This window comes from Sarcophilus harrisii, chromosome 2 (assembly GCF_902635505.1).
Source record: "Sarcophilus harrisii chromosome 2, mSarHar1.11, whole genome shotgun sequence".
Lineage (NCBI taxonomy): Eukaryota > Metazoa > Chordata > Mammalia > Dasyuromorphia > Dasyuridae > Sarcophilus > Sarcophilus harrisii.
The window spans coordinates 533530847-533553072 of NC_045427.1; the positions used below are offsets into that span (position 1 = coordinate 533530847).

General features: G+C 36.0%; 1 protein-coding gene across 5 annotated transcripts in view; it reads left to right on the forward strand.

The window, feature by feature from the left end:
* The window catches only part of FAM169B (family with sequence similarity 169 member B), a 104052-nt gene extending 83669 nt beyond the window's left edge, over nt 1-20383 (forward strand). For 4 of the 5 annotated variants that reach the window (XM_031955525.1, XM_031955522.1, XM_031955524.1 and 1 more), the window contains exons 7-10: nt 4109-4291; nt 6738-6866; nt 16214-16317; nt 17925-20382. In XM_031955525.1, the coding sequence (XP_031811385.1) occupies nt 4109-4291; nt 6738-6866; nt 16214-16317; nt 17925-18128 (620 nt within the window). In that variant the 3' untranslated portion in view covers nt 18129-20382. Of the gene's footprint in view, nt 1-4108; nt 4292-6737; nt 6867-16213; nt 16318-17924 lie in introns of all 5 variants that reach the window. The other variant, XM_031955521.1, reaches the window with a different exon arrangement.
* Nucleotides 20384-22226: the final 1843 nt, after the last annotated feature.

Sequence of the window (22226 nt, forward strand, 5' to 3'; positions counted from 1 at the left end):
CCATCCCTTCTTTCCTGTGATTTCTTTGGTATTTGAAACTCCTAGGTGAGGTAACTCATCCTACCAATACAGTTTGGTACCTTCTCTGCAATATATAATGTACTAAAAAATGAAGCTTCTTCATGACAAAAAGACTCATATGAACCATTCTTTTTAAATATGAAAAAGTGATGGGAGAAAATGTGACTTTCTAATCTGATAGAGATCCTTTATTTGCTGCTCTATACTATTATTGGAAAAATAATGAAAAATATATTCCCTGTGTTTTTCTCTCTTTTTATAAGGTTGAAAGAGAATATTTATTTAGAATGAATAATGGTAGAAATTAGTAGCATTAAGATGAATTAAACTAGATAAAATTTTCACCAACCCATCTTCACTGTCACCCCTTCAGCTCCCACCCTCTAAATCAGAGAAACATTTAGTTTGACTTCAGGAGGAAGTTATAGTTAAAAAATCTGTCATAATTACTATTTTTTTTTCAAAGCCATGGTGCCACCCCTTGAGTTTTGTTTTGATAGTAGGTCAAATTAAGAGTTGCCACTTGATAGAGAAAGGAGGACTAGCACTGGATTTATTGAAATATTCAGTGATATAGTCATTAAACTGGGCTTCATTGATTCAGAACAATTTATCCTAGGTCAGACAAATGTTTACCTTTTTACTTGGCTTGTGTGTAGATTGATAAGAGAACAAATTGCATTTCAAGGGCCATATTTAACCTACTTAAATGAACAGTCTCTTGTAAAGATACTTCTTTATGAAATGTTTTCATGAAGTAGATACCATTCATTATAGTAAGGTATCTATTCATGACTATTTAGTCATTATGGCATAATCAATAAGAGCACTAGATTTGAAGTCAGTGAGACCTAGATTCTGATTTTGCCTTTCATACTACTATTTTCAGACTATTTGATCACGGACAAGTGATTTAATCCTTCTGTGCTTAAGACAACTCTATCTCTATAGTCTATGCCTATGGAGATGCAGAGAGACAAACAATGAAAACAAATAACAGAGATAGTTGGATAAAGAGGGAGAGGGAGGAACAGTGAGACTTTCTGAGCCAGCCTCTGAGTCTTGAAGATCTCGGTTATTAATGGGCATGTCCATAACTCTCAATGTCCCTAAGTAGCTTAAAAAATTAAGATCATACAATGCTAAAAAACTTATTTTAAAATATTATTAATTAGGAGTTCCTTAAAGAAATTATTCCTTGAGCCATGTGATCTTAATATATTATAGAAGAAGTATCAGCCTGGTTTGATAGAATTATTTCATCCAGAAATACCTTACATCGAAGAATCGTCTAAACTCTATGGGTAAACATAGTTTTGTATAATGTCAAAGAAACCATAGGTCTTATTCATATATGTATACACATATACATGTAATATGTAGTATATATGTATGTAAACATATATACATACATTATGTGTATGTGTGTTTTGATTACAAAGTATTTGATGGTTGAGAAATTTGTACATTGACTTCTCATGGACATATTAATAGGATTTCTCACTTTCTTCACCAGCTGGACTCCTCTCCCCCCCCCCCAAAAAAAAAAGTAGGTAAAATTGATCTTTAGAGCTCTTCAAATAATATTATAGTGTTATTTCTTCATCTTTATCTTCCTTGGCCCCCAGACATCCAGTGCCCTCTATCAGGCACCAAGGGGACACCTTGCAACTTCTCTTGACTCTTTTCCTATCAAAAGTTGTGTTTCTTTTTCTTTAGCATTCTGATTTGTTAAGATCAGTTAGATAAATTATAGTTGGCTTTGATTGAATATACAATTCCTCACAAATAGCAACCTCATTTGAATATCTGAACTTCAAAGAAGCAGATAAGGTGAGAATTTTAGGAGCCTCAGCAGGACTGTTGTAAAGGGAATTTTTTGGGAAGATCTGAGGATGTTCTATCTCCCAATCTGTGGATAAGACCCCGAACCTAGCACTTTCTTGCTACTGACATGACTGTGTGACACAAGGGGTTTCTCTGGTCATCTCTGGAATGTTTGAAGTCCTTGGAGACTGCAGAGTAGCAAAGTGGATAGAGTACTGGAGTCAGGAGGACCTGCATGATCCTTAACAAGTCACTGAATTTCTCATCTGTAAAATGAAGATATAATAGAATCTATCTCAGGATTGTCATGAGTATCGAATGAGATAACAAGTGCTTTGCAAATCTCAAAGTACCATTATGCTAGCCAGTATTGTTGGTATTATTATTACTACATATGTAGATTGTCTACTTCCTTTATTTCCTGTGATCACTCATAGCTATTTTACTGTCCTTTAGCCCTGTTCCTTAGCAAAGTAATATACATCACATCATATCCATCATTAATCAGCAAGTAGATTATTCTTGTGCTGACATTTCTGTTTTCAACTCAGTGGTTCATGTATTTAACTTAGCCCTTTTCTTCTTCTTAGAGAGTGTTAGCACAATAAAAGTACATCCTGTTAACCTGAACAAAGTAAAAATTTGTGCTCTCTTTGCTCTTTCTATTCCTCAGGCTAATTGTACATTTTTGATGTACTTATAAACAGAAGATTATAATTTCTCTTTGATGGATCTTTGTTCTTATCTTTTGGAGGGGATGTGATGAGGGATCTGAATGAATGAATGAAGTGCTAAGGCCATCAGTTACCATGGAATTTAGAATAGAAATGTCATTATATCTGTTAATTTGCTGACCTTTGGTGACCATCAGTCATCTCACAGTCCAGAAATTCACATCTGCCATTGTTGAATACTATCTCCTCCTAATCTTGTTCTTTTCCAAATCCTTTCCCCCAGGATTCCTTTTCTATTAAAAAAACCCCATAATTTATGATTATGACATTGAGAGGAAGTGAGGCCTCTTAAAAAAAAGGCATTAGATTAAGAATCTAGAGGTCTGGTTCTTCCACTAGCTTTGTGACTATAATGAAGTCACCTAACTTCTCTAGGTTTATCTCATCTGTTAAATGAAGAACTTAGATGAAAAGATCTTTAGGTTCTTTTCAATCATTCAAAAAATCAACTAATCAATAAATATTTATTGAGTGCCTACTGCTGCCAGGAACTATGCTAAGCTCTTTTAACATTTTTTGAATCTATGCTATGAATGATTTGGAAATCTGGAATTATTGTACCTCTTTGAGATTTTTGCCTCAGAATACATTGTTTTAGAATTCAAAATCTGATTCTTCATACTAGCCTACAGTATATACCTCTGTTCTACTAGATATTGGTAACTAGAAATTGGTCTTAATTACTTGCTATTGAGACACTCTGAATCTCAGTTTATCCTTCAGTAAGAGAGGCAGTAGATGAGCTAGATGGATCAGAGCACTGGCTCTGAAGTCAGAAAGACCTGAGTTCAGCTATGGCCTCAAGACACTTACTAGCTGTATGACCTTGGGGAAGGAAATGGCAAACCACTGCAGTATTTTTCCAAAAAAAACCCATGGAAAGTTTGGTTCATGGGTTCCTGAAGGGTTGAACAACAAAAAAAGAAGCAGTGTGGCTTAGTGTGTGATTAAATTTTTGTTTTTGTATTGCCACTACTGTGTAGAAGGTGCTAAAAAAGTTTCTTGATTAAGTGATTGTTGGGCTTGGAGTTAAAAAGACCTTAGTTCAAATCCTGCCTGTGATACTTATATGACTCAGAATCTCTCTTCTAAGTCATTAATTTTTTTTTCTAAGTCATAGAGGGTATTGAGCATTAGTAAAAGGGGTTCTCGCATTGGAAGTTCCCTATGGGAATGAAGCCATTGATTCCTTTGTGTATTCTTTTGTATAAATCCATACTGTAGTGACAGATGTGTATTTCAGTAATTTAGCAGCAACTTATGGTTCTGCTAAAAATTTGCTGGAGAACTTGGTTCACATGTTGGTTGGAAAAGATCTCTTGTTTTCATCTTGAGCAGTTTAGTTTGTGAATCTAATGCAAATTGCTGGTGGATTTCCAGTGAACTGAGTATTCCCTTGGAGCTTTGAATGGCTGTGCAGGGTTATTGCTAGGTCAGTATTACATGGGATCCAGCCCAGCCCAGCCCAATCCTGGTACCCATCGACACCTGTGAGAGATTTAGCAGTGTTTATTTTCTCCTTCTAGGTAGCCTGTGTGGCAAGAGCTCCGGCGAGTGCTACATGCTACCGGTGTTGGACACTGCATTTGTCAGGAGAGAACACCGAAGAGAAGGTCTTGGGATGAAAATGCTGCTTGACTTTTGTCAGACTTTTGAGAATGAAGATGCCTTAGGGCTCAGCTGCCCTATTTCTACGGCTATGTACCAAGGTAAAGCATAGGATGCAGAAACATTTGGGTAAGGGGTCATGAATCATTGATGTGTGCTTCATCTGTCAGGGCAATCTCAGTGGCCCTACACTACTCATTAGTTTAGTAAACAGATTCAGAAGCCCATCAGTGATAGTCCCTATATTTCATCATCAGGTTTTCTAATAGCTCTCCCAAGGAATCAAGTCTACCTACTCTGGGTAGGTGACCACTTAAATTTTCTTTCATCCTTAATTATCTCTACTGTTCCTTTCAAATATCATTTGATTAAAAGAGGCAACTCCTTTTTAAACTGAAAAATTATAAAGAATAATTACCCCCCAACAAAAATAAAATGTTCCCCCCCCCAAAAAAAAAAGGGAAACCATTGTTGTCCCTACTATAGCATGTTGGCACTGCTGCTTTTTAGGGAATGTCAGAACTTCTTTGATCTTTCATTTGTGCTTACAGTTCATTAACTTGCCCTTTCAACTAGAAATCACTGGAGAATAGCTGTTTTAGCTTAAGAAAAGATAATAAGCAACAACAGAAATGAGAGAGTACTTAGTAGGCTGAGTATCCTGTGTGGACCTCTCCCTCTTAGCTTGGTAACTCTTAACCTTGACAAGTGGATAGCAGTGTTTGGGAAGGGGGATGGAAAGTCCTCATTGGTGGCTTTTGGGCTTTGTTTTCTTTATCTCTCCAACCTGAAAAATTAAGACAAGACTTGAAATTGACCCATCTGTTGTTTCCAGGGTTCCATGTTAAAATTGTAATTGCGTTATGGTAAGGCATTGGCTTTGGAGCTGGTGAGATCCAGGTTAGTGTCTTGCCTTGGATACTTACTACTCTGTGATCCCTGGCAAATAGATTCACCTCTCTGGGTCTCAGTTTCCTCATATGTAAAATGAGGAGATTGGATTCCATGATCTCTTCCATCTCTTAATCTATGTTCTGGGGTCCCATGCCTTCAAAACAATAGGACAAATGGCAATGAGGAAGGAAAAATGAGACAATAAAGACCTGTCATTAATTTGAAGTCCTAAGGGAAAGATTCTGGAGGTAAAACAGGGATTCATATTTTTTCCCAAGTGATTTTACTTATTTCTTTGTATTTTTTGACTCTCAGGCTATTATTAAACTCTATGAATTCCTTGAATTGCTTCAAATATAGCTCCAGGCTCTCTGCAGTGCAGAGCTCACTTTATGGCATCAGTGTGTGCCAGAAACCAGGAGACCATTGCTAACTTTCTCCCTGAGGACTCTCTCCTCATTCTCATTCCATTCTGACATCATTATTTGAGTAGGCCTGGACACTCATTCCTCTCACACTTCCTGAAGTTCATTCTTTCAATAAAGCAAAGCAACTACTAAGAACATTCTTCATCTTCCTCTAAGGGAATGAAAGGCTGAATGACGGGAAGAGAGCTTGGCCAGAGCTCACTGTCAGAAAGCCCTGTGGGTACTGTAGGGTCCCACCCATTCTCAAGGTGGCTGCTGTACCTTGGGGTGACAGGGTAGAGAGCCTGAATGACATTTTATTCAGAGTTGTTTGGTGCTAATTTTGTTTTCTTCCTGATTGGAGACTTGGCTTGTTATAGCTATTCTGAGGAATGTCTCTGGGGACTTGAAATGTTTTTCTCAAGCATTTAGTATTCTAGTGTGTGGTGAACTCGAAGAGTATGGAAGAATAGTCTACACTGTACTTGAATGACTGTGAGAATTCGCTAAATTTAATCATTCTATGAGCCAGTGAAGCAATCACTCTCTTCTGCACTGATCTGGGGCCTTCAAGGAATACCTTTTAACTAAATGGCACAGTCTTCTTCCCTTTTCCTAAAAACCTAGAGTTTTGTAACAAACATACACTGAAGAGACTTGAGTATGAATCAGACAACTTGCAGATGTTAAGACTGTGCAGTGGAAAACTCTGAAGAAAACAGACTAGAAAGCAGTCTCATGAGCCACTGTGGGGTTTTGGGGCAAGGGAACATGATGAGAATGGGATTTGAGGAATAATTGTGGCAGATAGATGTAGTATGGTTTGGAGGAGGAAAAAGACTCCAGGCTGGTGGTCAGCTAGAAGGCTGCTGCAGCAGAATGTAAACCTAAATTAAGATGATAAAAATAGGGATTCAACCTGGAATTTCATTGATAGAGGGAACTGTCTAATAAGGCAATTTTCTCTGCCAATAAAGGTAGCTACCACCTTTGCAAGTTGCCTAGAACACGAGGAGGTTAAGTAACTTCTCAGGGTCACATAATTAAATATATGTCAAAGATTTAACTAACTCCTATTGGTATGCACCTGAAATTAAGAGAACATGGGAAATGAGGTAATGTGTGAAATTAAGGTAGCCCGTGGAAATACTGTTGGAATAAAAATAACCCAATTTTGTTGAAGTGTTTTATTATTATTATTTATTTTATACTTATCTAATTTTTCCCCCTTGGGTTTCCTTTTCAGTTTGCCATAAGTTCTTACTGGCCTATCCAGAGGAACAGGATCGACTGTGGGAGGTGGAGGCTCCAGGAGACTGGGGCCAGAGGGTGAACATTTGGCTAAAGATTCAACTTGAACCAAGACTTTCCTATAGTAAGTAAAATTGAAAAGTATACATTTTGGTTTTATTGTTCTGAGAGGGAAGATAAAAATTTAATTAATATAGAATAGTGAGAGTCAGATCCTACCATTGGCATTTACTATCTGTGTGACTATGGACACGTCACTTCACCAATGAAACCTTGAACCTCTGACTTCAGAGGTCAGTTCTGGTTCTGTACACCTTCTTTTATTATGTTCAGTACATGAAAAAATTAAGAAAGCATGGATTACTTGCCCTAGAATAGACAACTCTTTTTTTTTTAAATGAAGCTTTTTATTTTCAAAAGATATGCAAGGAAAATTTGATAACATTGACCGTTGCATAGCCTTGTATTTCAGATTTTCTCCTTCTTCCCCCCACCCCCTCCCCTAGATGGCAAGCAATTCAATATATGTTAAATATATTAAAATAGATGTTAAATCCAATATGTATGAACATATTTATACAATTCTCTTGCTGCATAAGAGAAATCATATCAAGAAAAGAAAGTAAATGGGTAAGAAAACAATGCAAGTGAACACCAACAAAAAGAGTGAGAATGTTATATTGTGATCCATATTCAATTCTTACAGTCCTCTCTCTGGGTGTAGATGGCTCTCTTCATCACAAGATCCTTGGAACTGGTCTGGATCATCTCTTTGTTGGGAAGAGCCAGGTTCATCAGAATTGATCATCATATAGTTTTGTTGTTGAAGTATATAATGATCTCCTGGTCCTGCTCATTTCACTCAGCATCAGTTCATGGAAGTCTCTCCAGGCCTTTCTGAAATCATCCTGCTGGTCATTTCTTACAGAACAATAATATTCCTTAACATTCATATCCACAACTTCTTCAGCCATTCCTTAACTGATGGGCATCTGATGTGGTTAGTGGCAGTGTAGAAAGCTGAGGTGTGAGAATCTCCTTCTGGCCGGCGCAGGGCCAACGTGAAAGAATTCACGACCCCAAAAAGTTTGACTGGCAAAAGGAAGTTTTATTGGCACTGCAGAAGTCAGCTTTGCTAGGAGACTGACTTCCTCAATGGCCAAGTCCTGGCAGAGAAATAACAGAGGTGTTAACACTGAGAAGAGAAGGTCTTCACAGTAGGCAGGGATCCTGACTGGCAACTATGCCAAGGAGAGAGAGGTTCCTTGTCCTGCTTTGGGCCTCTGCAAAGAAATGAGTTTAAAATTGCCCTTTAATGGGAAATATGAGACTGAAGTTTCAATAGAATGAAATTACTGCCCCCAGGCCTAGATTTCCAGTAAAATGACACTGCTTAAGTTAAACAGGAGTGATCCTGGGCTAATTTTCAGCTCAGTAGAGGGTGCAGCCAGTCCCACAAGATAACAGAATGAAGGCACTTTATCCTGATTCCCTGAGGCAGACCTCTCCCCAGGAAAGTTTCTCAGAGTTCACCCCCATTGTTTCCCCATAATAGTCAGAGCACAGTTTCAGGGTTCCCCCCATCACATCCATTCAGTTTCTAGCTTCTAGCCACTGCAAACAGGGCTGCCACAAACATTCTTGCACAAGTGGGGGTCCCTTTTCCTCCTTTAAGAACTCTTTGGGATATAAGCCCAGTAGTAACACTGCTGGATCAAAGGGTATGCACAGTTTGATAACTTTTTGGGCGTAATTCCAGATCACTCTCCAGAATGGCTGGATGTATTCACAATTCCACCAACAATGCACCAGTGTCCCAGTTTTCCCACATCCCTTCCAATATTTATCATAATCCTTTCCTGTCATTTTAACCAGTTTGACAGGTGTGTAGTGGTAGAATAGACAACTCTTGATATGGAGTATAGCAACTTTATATAACCCTTTGCTCTTGACCAGCCAAATTGAGAAGGGAATAAATTTGTACTGGACTGAAGGAAGAATCTCCTATTTGGAGATACATTCTTCTCCTCCCTTCCAAATTCACTTAACTAGCTTTCCTTTTAAATAACAAATACTCATTTGAAGTGTTAAACCTACACTTTAGTTTAAGCTTCTTGTATTTGGGCTGGGATCTAATTGCCTAGAGGGAAAGGAGAGGCCTTGGCTTGGCGGTTCTCCTGGCCTTTATCCCTGTACTTCCTTTGATTAGAGGAGGGCCTTACAGCTACAAAGAGTCCACCAGTGTTTGTGTTCCAGGTTCCCCAGGGATGTCTTAAAATGCTCTTCCCATAAGATAATTCTAGTGTCTTCATTAAGGTCCAAGAACAAAGATGGATACAGATTTATCACTGGAAGGGGGTTACTCTATGAATGGGGGGGGGGGGGTGAGAAAGCCTTACACAAATTAGTAGTTGTGAGTTGCCTCTTTGCAGCACATTCCCTGTAAGCCTGAGCCCACTTTCTCTGTAGAGTGTGGGAGAGTGTGTTACTGATATTTTGTACCAAATGTTCCCATTCTACTGCCTTCATAAATACCCCTTTCTAAAAACTGCTTTTTTAAAAAAAAAATGCAAAATTGAATTGCTTGTCTGTTTCTCTGAACTTTATTCTGTTCCATTCTGTATAATATTTTAAAAATGTTTTCAATTAAAATGCTTTAAATCATTATTGATCAGAGAAATGCAAATTGAGACAACTCTGAGATATCACTACACACATCTCAGAGTGGCTAAGATGACAGGAAGATAATGACGAATGTTGGAGGGGATGTGGGAAAATTGGGACACTGATAACATTGTTGGGAGATCCAATCACTCTGAAGAGCAATTTGGAATTATGCCCAAAGGGCTTTCAAACTGTTGCATACTCTTTGATTCATCAGTGTTTTTACTGGTCCTGTATCTCAAAGAGATTATAAAAAAGAGAAAAGGACCCACATGTGCAAAAATGTCTGTAGCAGCCGTTTTTGTAGTGGCAAGGAACTGGAAACTGAGTAGATGCCCATGAGTTGGAGAATGACTGAATAAGTTATGGTATAGGAATGTCATGGAATATTATCGTTCTATAAGAAACAATCAATATGATGATTTTAGAGAGACCTGGAGAAACATATATGAACTGACACTAAGTGAACTGAGCAGAACCAGGAAATCATTGTACACAGCATTAGCAAGAATATATGATGATCAATTTTGATGATGTGACTCTTTTCAAAAGCAAGGTGATTCAGGTCAGTTCCAGTGGTCTTGTGATAGAGACAGACACCCAGGAAGAGGGCTGTGGGGACTGAGTGGATCATAACATAGTATTTTCACTTTTTTGTTGTTGTTGTTTGCTTGCAATTTGTTTTCTTTCTCATTTCCCCCCTTTTTAATCTGATTTTTTTTGTGCAGCATGATGATTGTGAAAATAAGAATAGAAAAATTGTACATGTTTAATATATTGGATTACTTGCCATCTAGGGGAGGGAATGAGGGGAAAGAAAGGAAAAAAAAATTGGAACAAGGTTTTGCAAAAGTAAATGTTGAAAATTATCTATATGTTTTGAAAATAAAAAGCTTTAATTTAAAAAAATTAATAAAAAAGGAAAAAAGAAAGCTTGAAAGTTTTCAAAGATTGAGAGATGGGAACATTAAAAAAATGCTCTAATCATTTTTATTTCACTGTCATTACCTTCTTTCCAATTTTTATCCCATAAAAAACCCACCTCCCTTATAACCAAGTCAAGAGAAATAAACACAGACATTAGCTTCATTCTTTATATCTAATCAATCATTTCTTTGTCAGTCTTAAAAAGTATTTAAGGCTTGTTGACTAAACTGATTTTTTTAAAATTTTAGGCTAAGGTTAAGTGACTTGCCCATAATCACACAACTAGTACATATCTGAGGCTAGATTTGACCTCATCTACTGTACCACCTAGATTACTCCCATCTATATTGATTTTTCAACTGATATTCTTGAGGATGAAGCACACCACTGTGTGATTGAGCTATAGTATTGCAAAATCATGCCTGATTTCTCAGTATTACCTTAGAATCTTAAAGGAGAGATTTGACCAACCTAGCTGTGGAAAATATGAATTAGATAAGGGAGCTTGTAAAGGTTTAAATTGAGTTGTTCAAATTGCAGGACTCCCCCTGGAAATATTTTCCATTTAGGACTTTCATTATTGGGTACCCCAGATTATAAATTTTATTTTCCTTTTTTTGTTTCACATTGTAATCTTACAGAAGTTTTTCCACTGTTTCCTTAAAAGTCAGACTGGTTCTTTTTGAGATGATTTATGCAGACTCTACATCTGTTGATTCATTGAAATTTAAGGACCAGCTTGTGGGGTTACCAAATTTGGCACAAGTATTGGTGTTGAAGCTGATGCGAGAAGTATGGAGTCTGTGACCCTTAAATATTGGTGCCTGGCATCTGGAGCACACTATGATAGCTCATAAATGTTTATATCTTTCCTTCCTTCCCTCCTTCCTTCTCTTCCTCCTCCTCTTCTTCCTCCTCCTTTTTCTCCTCCTCCCCTTTCTTTCTCTTCTTCTTCTCTTCCTTTTCTTCTTCCTCCTACTCTTCTTCTTCCTCCTCTTTCTCCTCCTCTTCTTCCTCTTTCTCTTTCTCCTCCTTTTCTTCCTTTCTCCTCTGCCTCTTCTTCCTCCTCTTCTTCTTTCTCCTCCTCCTCCTCTTCCTCCTCCTTTTCTTCCTCTTCTTTCTCCTCTGTCCTCCTCCTCCTCCTTCTTTCCTTGTTATTGTTCTTCCTTTTTTCTTCCTCTTCCTTCTCCTTCTTTCTTCTTCTTTTCTTCCTCCTCCTTCTTCCTTTTTCTTTTTTTGTTTTTAAGGAGACTTTAAATGGTTGTCTTCTACAGAATATAAAATAAATAAAGGCAGCAGGGGAGAATGATACAGAAATGGTGCTACACAGAAATATTACCTACTTTGAAATTTTTCCTATTGTATTTCTTGCTTGAGCCACAATTTTTTTCTTATGATGTGAAGGAACTAGATGAGATGACCTCTAAAGTGCCTTCCAGATTTATAATTCCAAGATTTTCTGTTTTGTCTCTAGTGTTTTATATTACTGATCTTTACCATCTATAATGTAGGTGTTTGAGACAAGAATTCAAATTTAAAGGAGTTGTTTTAACAAGGTAGAACTTCCTGAAAGTTGAGATAGAAGCTTTGTTCAACACCTCTGATTTTTAATGACTGCAGGATTCAAACTGAACTTGCTTGGATAGAGTTAAATTCTCCTTTTAAAAAAAAAAGTATTTTACTACTTTACTCTTATGCATTACCTGGCTCATTCCCAATGTATTATTGGTTGCTTTCCCAACATCTAGGTAGCTGGGACAGATATAAAATTAGATGCCATTAATTTATAGATTCTGAGGGGCAGTTATAGAGTTTTATCAGATTTGGGGGAGGGATTATTTTTTTCATTTGGGGTGATTACAACATTAAAGCTTTAATATTTTGCTTCACTTTAAATTGACTAAGATAATATCACCTTTGTATTTTGGCATTAGTGGAGGGATCATTATGGTTCTTGCCAAGCAAACAGAGATGTCGGTTTCCCTTCTAAGTGTATAAATCATTTCACCTCTAGCGAGTGACAGTAAGCACATTTTAGTTTATTTAGAAAAATGGAAATATCTTGTGCTTTATAGCACCTTTCATCCAGGAGGCTTTTGTGTTATCTTTATAAACGTTAATGGGGCATCCTAGTACTTTGTGCAGCAGTAGTTATTTACTGTTACTTTGATAGTAAGGAGATAGTTAAGTGGCTTACTCAGAAAAAATGGGAATGAGAAAAAGAGAGAAAGGAGGAGGGAAGAGGGAAAGAAAGGGAGAAGTGAGAAATTGAATTTAAAAAGAGATAGAGACAGAGACGGAAAAACAGAGGAGAGAGAGCTTGGAATCCCTTTCCAAGGGCATCCCAAGCTGCCATGACCATACAGAGTTATTGATAAGGTTCAGAAATGAGCCTTCAACCCCTACAACTGTCCTTATGCATTAATAGTTCTTATTCCTTTGCAACAATAGATTTGGAAGGAGGGGGAAGAATTGGGAAGCAGGTTTTAGAAATATAATATGATGTAGGGAGGAAGAAATTTTTGCATAATTAGGAAGATGGTTGTCAATTCTAATAATTCCACTTCGTGTCATTTCAAGGGCTGCCGCCTCAGTGGGAGGCAGTGTGGACCAGTAGGAGGAAGATAAACTGGAAATTAGATGCCAGATCTGATGCTTTGACTTTTGGTGAGAGTCCTTATCCTCTCATCTTTGAGTCTCAATAAAAATATTTGAGATAATATTGGTAAAGAGCAATTTGAGGCCATCAGAAAAAGACAAGGCAGCTTTGGGTCTGGGAAAGGATAAATTAAGATCAGTAAAGCTCCCGGTTTTTCTTATATTCTAAGCTTGAAATTTAGATTCTTTGCTTTTCACTAATTTTGTAAATCATGGCTCCGTTCCCAGTTTGACTGATACCTTCTGTTTATCCCAAAGCATGGCAGCAAGAATTTTAAGTATACTCAACCTACCCTTTCCATTCTGTAGTTATTATGCTGGTTAGTTAGTGCTGAAATTTTAAGTTGTTTTCTAAGTTGGTGATGTGTGGGTTGTCAGGGCAGCCACACATTAGCTCTAATAAGTTACTCAACCCTGAATTGGCTTCTCCTCCTCAGAAACAGTCTGAATTTTGGTCTCTTAGAAGTTCTTATAGTTCACTGAATGATTCTCAGTTCCTGGAACTTTTTCCTACTTGTAAATAGTAAATCCCATAGGCACTTTTGTTTAGTTTAGCTTTTAATTAGTTAGCTATTCTTAGATTTGCTTTCTTGGATTGTTTTAGATTTTACAAGCCATAAGGCTATTCCTTCATTCCAGGCTGTTATTTTTGGAAGTTTTCTGCACACTTAAGTGCTGTAAAAATAAAATTGTATATAAGACTTCCAGTAAAACAGACCACTTTCTTAGATACTGAGTGCACATGCTAATATGGCGTAGACATTTTATGGCTTTTCCAATTGGGGAAAAGTCCTTCTTATGCTTTCAAATGTTTAAAAATTATATTTTATAGATCTCTTAGTAGCTTGTTTAAGGATTAATTTTAAACAAATTAATCTGATTGTGATTATTGATAACATATACAGCTGAAAATCTTATGTGACTGCATCAGAAGGTTGTTCAAATTGCTTTACTGAGATGGCCTGGAACTTTCTGTTTAGAACCCATACACAGTTATGCACAGATTATAGAACAAAGCAAATAGGCTGAAATGTTAAAATCCTTTCTTTGGCAACTTTCCAATCAGGCTTGCAGATATTTTTCAGTGATATAAAAAAAAAAATCAAGATGAGGTGAAATATAATTACCAAAAATAAATTATAGTCAAATCATATTTTTAAAGTAAATATGCATAAAAATTGAACTTTTAAATGATGCTTTTGTTAGTCATATCTCATAATCCCCCATTTAGAAGGAAAAAATTAGATAAGTATTGAGTAGATGAGACCATCTCATCTGCAAATATAAATTTCCATTAAAGAGATGTGTATCCCTCACCTCCCCAAATGAATGTGACTTATTGTAACTTAAAATCTGTTTTAATTCATTTTAGTGATGACATGTCATGTCCATCACTAAATCTACTCTCACAGTCTGTTGGAGAATACTAGAAAATTCTCACGAGCTGAACAATTGAGTTGCAGGAATTTTCAATAATGTTATATTTTGAAAGGTGGTATGGCTGCATCTAGTGGTAACTGAGGTAAACTGCAGTTCCATATATTATTTCGTAGATGATATCTATTCAATTCATATTTACATTTAAGTAAACATTTAATTTACAGCTAAGATATTTGTGCATTTTGTGAGTTTTTCCAATACATTATTGAATTTTCATCAATTTTTAAATAAAATTCAAGCAAATATTTTATAGATATCATAAAGATATCTTATCATATGAAAATAACAATTTTATATAGTTCATAAAAATGAGAGTAGGAAGATGTAAAAATATAGACTAATTTAAGTGCAAGTCATGAAGAAAATGTATCACTATAAATCAGAATCATTTTAAAGTTTGTTTTCTGAAAAGATCAAATTTATATTATTTCTGTGATCAAGTTTTTCCAAACCAAATTAATCACTTTAACAGTTTTTACAGTGAAAGATACACATCTAAGTAATGGCAGATAAAGAATATGCTCACCCTCCTTAAAAAATTATTTTTTCAGGCAAAGTGGAAAACCCCAGACATTTTGTTCAGGTTAATAATTAGCATTAATTTGTTAATTTGACAGTAATTTCTGAGTACCTATAGTATTCAGTGTGAAAAGGAACACAAAGAATGGATTTAGATTCTGTTCATGTCCCAAAGATCTTTACATCTAAAAATGAAGATTACATATGTACAAATAAATACACAAAGTCACATAGTATATAAGAAAGGTTCAGAGGCAGAGGCATTTGAATTAAGCTACTAAAAAAATACAGAAAAAAACCCAAAACAGATTCCCAAACTCCTTTCTAAATGAGTTGCTTAAGTTTGGGAATAATAAAAGTTGGTGGTCTCTCTCATTAGTAAAACAGAACAATCAGGCACAGTAATGGCACACAAAAAGTAACAAGAACTCCCTTTTATTGTTAATTTAATGTTAATCAAACATTTATTTTATTTATTTTTTGCTGGATCCCAAGAATATATAATTTTATAACTCTTTGATTATGATTCCAGATTACTCTTCATAATGGTTAAATTCTCAGTTCCACCAACAATTTATTAATGTCTCAATTTTTTCATATGTTCTGCAATATTTGTCATTTCCTCCTTCTATAATTTTAGCTAATCTGATAAATGTGAGATGATATTTCAAAGTTTCAACCAAACATTTATTAAAAGCCTACTGTGTGCTGGGCACAAATCAAGAGCATTGGATGTTCATTGCAAATATCCAGGGACTTGTCACACTTTGGGATGCTAAAGAAATTTCCAAGTCATGTTAATAAAAACACTTATTAAGAACATACAACTGACAGCCATTACTTAGCACTGGGAATACAAACCCCCTACAAATACAGGCCCTGCCCTTATTGAGCTCACATTTTAATGCAGAGAGTGACATAGAAATAGCTATGTATTTAAAAAGTGATATCAAATAAATTGTAGGTAATCATAGTTGGAAGATACTAACAGGAGGAGAAATCGGAAGGATCTTTTGTAAAAGAATTTGAACTGAGTGAAGGTTCAGCAAATTTTTATTTACTTTTTTCCCACTCTTTAGCTTTTTTTTTCTTCCTTATTGCCCAGCATGCATTTCTATAACTGCCCAAATTAAGAAAAGGGGGTTGAAACTGTGTAGTGGGACTAAATTCTTCCAGCAAGGTAACTAGTATAGTCTTGGCCCTTTTGTAGAATATTGCCTATAGGGAGATCCCTACATGCTTTAATTATGTTATTTCCTTCAGGGAAAGTGACTCGTCGGGTAACTTCAGAGGAGGCAGATAGCTGTCACAGAGAGAGATTCCAAGATGATGAACCCAGACCATCAGATAATGGAGAAATGAACAAGGTATCCCGATTAATTTTTCATTTTGTGGGATTCTAAGAAGGGGGGATTAATTATCTTGTCCTTGGTTATCAAAGCAATAGCCAAATTCTGAAAGACTGATTCATAAAACAACTGTGGGCTTTATCATGGCAGCAGGCTATTGAGTTAGACCCCTAATCTCTGTTACATTGGAAGGCAGTGTGAAGAAGGACCATTATAATTAGGATTCTTATGGTAATCTTTTCTAAGCTAGACAAGCTATAACTAAGCTGAAACAAAACAAAGCCCACATGGAATGCCCAAGCCTTGCATTATAAAGAAAATATTGAAAATATGAATTAAAAATTCCACAGCAAAGCAGTCTTTTAAGTAGAACAAAAGCAAGACAAATTTGGCTTTCTCTTATCCTTTTTCCCTCCCTTTAAGTAGCACATTGATTGAAAATGAAAGGTTTATCCCTCCTTCCCTTCTCATGGCTATGTTACTGGAAGTTTCTAAGCTGTTGCTTTTGCTTTTTGGAATCTTTCTTTGTTTTCCAATAATACAATCGCATGTATGTTCCAACAGCAAAATTAATTACTTGCCCAGGAATGATGATCATGATGAAATCAGACACTTGGCATGGCATCATACTTTTAAAAATTGTTGTTGTTTTTAGCTACCCCCGGATTATTTGCAAATTTGAAATTGCATGAGCGTGGGGAGAATGTTACTCACCTTCTAAAAGTAGTTTTTTCTGGTGAGAAGACCTAAATTGGAAGGCAAACCATGTGAACCAAATACAGACCCAGATTAATTTAGAAAAAAGTTGCATAGTGTTTAATGTTAACCAGTATGCTGAAATGAGAACTTCCATTTTCTTTTATTTCCAAGTAAAATAAGCTTGTTTAAAATAAAAGCCCATTTAAAACCACATTGGACAGGCTTATTATAGTTTAATTCCTTTGGGAATTAAAATCACAAAGCTTTTACCATTATCTTCAGTAGTTTCCTGTAGCCTGTCATTAAAAGGAATTGGATGCTTCTAGGGTGATGGTACATGGAATCCAGGAAAATAGGCCTGAAGATTTGGGACTCAACATTGTAGTAAACTCATAGACTCCATGAGTTGTAAGGAACCATGTAGTTCATGAAACATGAAACTGCTCTACAATATTCATGCTAAATAGTTGCTACCCAGCTCTTGAATACTTACAGTGAGAAGAAATTTGCTTATCTCCTCAGATAGGACTTTCTTTTTTAGGACAGTTTTAATTTTTAGGAGTTTCTTCTTCATGCTGAACCCACTGTGCTTTCACACATTGTTTCAACATCTACTCTCTGAGACTAAGCCAGAAATAAAACCTAAAATCCCTTCTAAATCTTCCTCCATATGACCACACTTTAAATTCTTAAAAACAGATATCATATAGGTCATAAAAGACTTCCAATATCTTTTTTCCTAGATATCTCTTGACCGTGCATTTTTTGAGTCAGAGACTTATTTCTTCTGACTTTTCCTTTACCCAAGAAGGGGATGGTTCCAAATACTTTAGCGATATCTCAGAGCAGAATTATGTGCTTGCTTCTGGTAGAGATATGTTTTGCTAATTAATTAAAATTCTTTGTTGTCTCCTTTCTGGTTTCAGGATAGTCAGAATAGAGAAGCAGCACAAAAAATAACGGAGAATAAAGATTGCATAATGATGATGAAAGAATTCACTCCACAGCCTCCTGATAAAGAAAACTTGAATCAAGAAATCCATGATGTTCAGAAGATTGCCAAGAGGAAATCAAACAAAACAGATGTAATTGAAAATAAGCCTGCTAAACAGGGCAGGCCCAGTTTCTGACTTCCTTATTCTTGAAGGGAAGAGCCCTCGACTGGAAGTTAGAGACCTGGATTCCAGTCCTAACATTGTCACTAGCTAACAATGTGACCATAAGAGTTGCTTAATTTTTCTGTTTTAGTTTTCTCATTTATAAAAACTGCCCTACCTACCTCACAGAATTGTTATGAGGATCAAATGAATAATACATGTGAAAGTGCTTTGAAATAATAAAGCAGTTGTACCAATACAAGGAATAATATAGAAAAATTATTATTCCATTTATCAAGATGCCATTACCATTTTCTTCAGACCTATCTTCATCTTAAGAAAATGCTGAATATCTCCAGCACTGAAACTTTAACTTTGCTTTTGCTTTTTCCTTTGGAGGAAAAATATAGAAAAGAATCGAGTCCTTCTTTCCCTATTGCTGCAGAACTAATGTGAAGAATTGCATAGAATGTCTAGAAGGAAGTAATTGGGGGGTTTGTAGATACTGCTGTAAGATATTTCTATGGAAACAACAATCCTTTTTCTTTAGAGCAAGATGCTACAACATGGAACCAGGATCAGATGACAGGGTAACCTTCTTTGCAAGATGGATAATTGATTTAAGTTTTTCTATGTCTGGTCTCTGTGGAAAGGAAAAAAACAAGCTAAAGGTCTATCTCCTTCAGCCTATATTTAAGTTTTATCTTCTTTTGAGTGTAGATTGTATATAGAACAGAGTTCTATGTTCTTAATGTCTTTTTTTGTATATTGCTGGTATTAAATATTTTTTTTTCATGCTGGTGGTATTTATTATAAATGTTATAAGATTAGTCAGACCCTAAAGGGAAGCCAAGATTGTACTGATTATTTTTTGAAAATAAAAAGGCTTTTCCCAGTCCTCATGGTGGTAAGTAGTGAGCTGGAGATAACCTAGTGTCCTTCTACCTATGCAGCACTTCTCTGAATGTCAGTTTATTTATTTGTAGAATGAAGGGCTTTGCCTAGATCAATGTCCCTCAAATTTATCTGTCCAAGAAATGGTTTGGAGATTGAAATATACTAATATACCTGTACATGCTTGACTTTAGGTCCCTAAGATCATAGGAATTCTGGAGTAAAATTAAATCTATGTTCCTTTCCCCCAAAAACGCCACATGTGAATGCATATTTTTAACATGTGACTTAGTATGTAACACTCTGAAGGGAAAATACCACAATCAGTGACCAGAACTCCTATGAAGACTCTGTCGATTGCTAGAGATCTGTGTTGCAATTTGGGGGGGAGGTGTTACAGGTAGGTAGTCTTTGAACTTTTTAATATGGTGCAGCGAAAAAAGTGCTAGATTTGTAATCAGAATACATGAATTCAGATCCTGGCCCTTTATAATTTTAGACAACTCATTTCAATTCTCTGGGATTTAATTTCCTCCCTTATAGAGATACTATTTTGTTTGAACCTCACAACCATCCTGTGAGGCTGAAAAGTTATTATTTTGCAGGTGAAGAAATTGGAAATTTGATTTGCTGATTTTTCCAATCTCAGATTACAGTGTCAGATAGAGACAAGATTGGCACTGAGATCTCATCTGACTCCAAACACATTGCTGCCTCTACCATTCTGTGCCACTAAGATTGATAGATCATTAGGATTGCCCCAACTGGGTTTGGCACTTGCCATTGCTAGAATTCTCATTGACCAAGGGATCAATATTCCAAGAAAACATTCTGCTTGTGAAACTTTGAGATAGATATTGTTTATATTTCTTTCCCTCTGTTCTCCCTTGAATAGAAGGAAGAATTCATTTGAATAATAATATTCCAGAATCCAGAAAGAACACACTTTAGAGTCCTTCAAATGAAATTGTAAGCCATCAAGTGCACTTAAATTTGTAGGTATAGATGTCCTGTGAATGTCACTTAAGACATGGATTCTAATGTGAAAGGAAAATTGTTTATTGTATGTACTGTACTATTTGAAAAAACTAATGGGTAGTGTTTTGTGTTTACAAGAAAATGCACTGATGTATGTCTTAGGGGTTTGATGATGTTACGTTGCAATAAAAGGTGTCTTCCCAAAGGAGAAGCAATTGATGTGTTGGCAGCATTTATTTGGGGCTAGGGAAATCAATGTCATTCAGATTTACATGATAATATTCCAGAGTTGAGCAAAATCTCTGCTTGAGCACCAGCGTATTCAATTACATGACATGCTAATACAGTAACTACATTGCCAGTAACAGTGCAATTCAGTATTAAGAGTCAGTCAGTGGATCAGTAAACATTTATTTACTAAGTTCCTACTACATGCCAGTCACTCTACCAAGTGCTAGGAATACAAGAAATGGCACAAGACAGTTCATACCCTTAAAGAACTCACAGTCTAATGGAGGAGACAATATACAAAAACAAAAATGTGCCAATACACTATGCATGATGAATAAGAAATATTTAATAGAGTGAAGACACTAGAATTAAGAGAGATTGAGAAAAGCTACTGCTTAAAAATCATGGATAATACTTTGTCATCATGGTTTTTGAAGACAAAAATGATAAATTTACTCCATATGTTTTGTAGGGTTTGCTTAGTACAGTGCCATGCTCACACACATAAATCTTACGTTGAGGATATTCATATGAAATTCTATAGTTAATAAAAAATAAGGTATTTATGAAGTTAAAAAAAAGAAGCTTGGGGAGAATTTGTTTGTGGCTAATGAGATCTGTCATTGTGGTCTGCCATTATAGTTCCTTGGCTCATAGGAAATTAATTTTAGACCTGGAAGAGAATCTGAGAGATTGTCTAGTTCAATCCCTTTGGTTTCTATATAATGGAACTGAGACCCAAAGAAATGATTTATCTAAAGTCACAACCAGATCAGGTTGAGGGATAACTCATCCTGAGATAAAGTCAGAGTCCATGACTCTCCAACTACCCAAGAATCAGTCAATAGCAAGACAGAAACATTCTGACAGTGAAAAAGGCTTTTTAGAAGAATTATGATAGTGAGAGGTTGTAATTCTCTTTCAAAGTGGCACAGAAAACTGCTCCTAAGGGATCCCCAACTTTATCTCTGCATTACCTCTGCTTTGCAGAGGCCAGGGAACTGTCAAAAAGGTTGGGCTATAGGGGGTGGAAATGCCTGGTTTAGCAGCACAGTTGTAGAACTGTGAGTTCTCCATCACAACTGCCAGCATCAGTCAGGTATCTGTTACAAGATGTGGATGGGAGTTGATGTAAAACAATTTTTAAGAGTACATTGGACTTAGAGGAAGGGTTGAATCCCAGCTCTGCCAGACATCAATGTAATCAGTCTAGGAGTAGTCTCTCTATAAGTACCCCTTCAGTCTATTGCTCTGTCCTAGAGGAAGTTGGGTTTTGTGAATGATTTTGATTCTTTTCCCTTAAGCTGTTCAAGATAAACAAAATAATGGTTCCAAAGTATTAACTGTGGAAGACAGCTTCAAAGAAACTATTAAGTAATAAAAGGCTCCATCTTCTAAAAGTATCAGTATAAAATTGATGTATCATCATTTGATTCTCTCTTCTGGTAGGAAGAAAATAAACTTTATCTTCCAATTCATAACTTCTCATAGATCTGAATAACTGGGTAACCTGAACTCAGAACACTCTGCCTCAAATCTTTAGTGGTGATCTCTAGCTATATGATTAGGAAGAAAATTGTTTAGGTTCCAATTAGTGTGAATAATTGAAGTGGTATGAATATAAATGTATGAATATGTAAGATTAGTATGAATTCTTGAAGTAGTCATATATATTCAGTTTGTAGTATTCAAAGTTATAAGTATTTAGATTATGGTAATAGGTTCTAGCCTAGTGGAAAATTACGGTGAGAATTCAAATAATATAACTTTCTGGGAATTCATTATTACATTGGTTATATTGATTCAAACATCTGTCTGTCCAGTTAACATTTCATAATCTGGACAATATATATAATTCATCCACCATGTTTTTCCAGTTTTTTTTCCCAATTTTCCTATTTCCAGTTTTTCAAAGCAGGTCTCTTTGGGAGAAGTGTAGATTTCACCGAAGAAGCATTTTAGTATTCTGAGACTTGATACAATTGACACAGCATCAGCTATTAAAAGGAACATTTGGAGAATCAACAG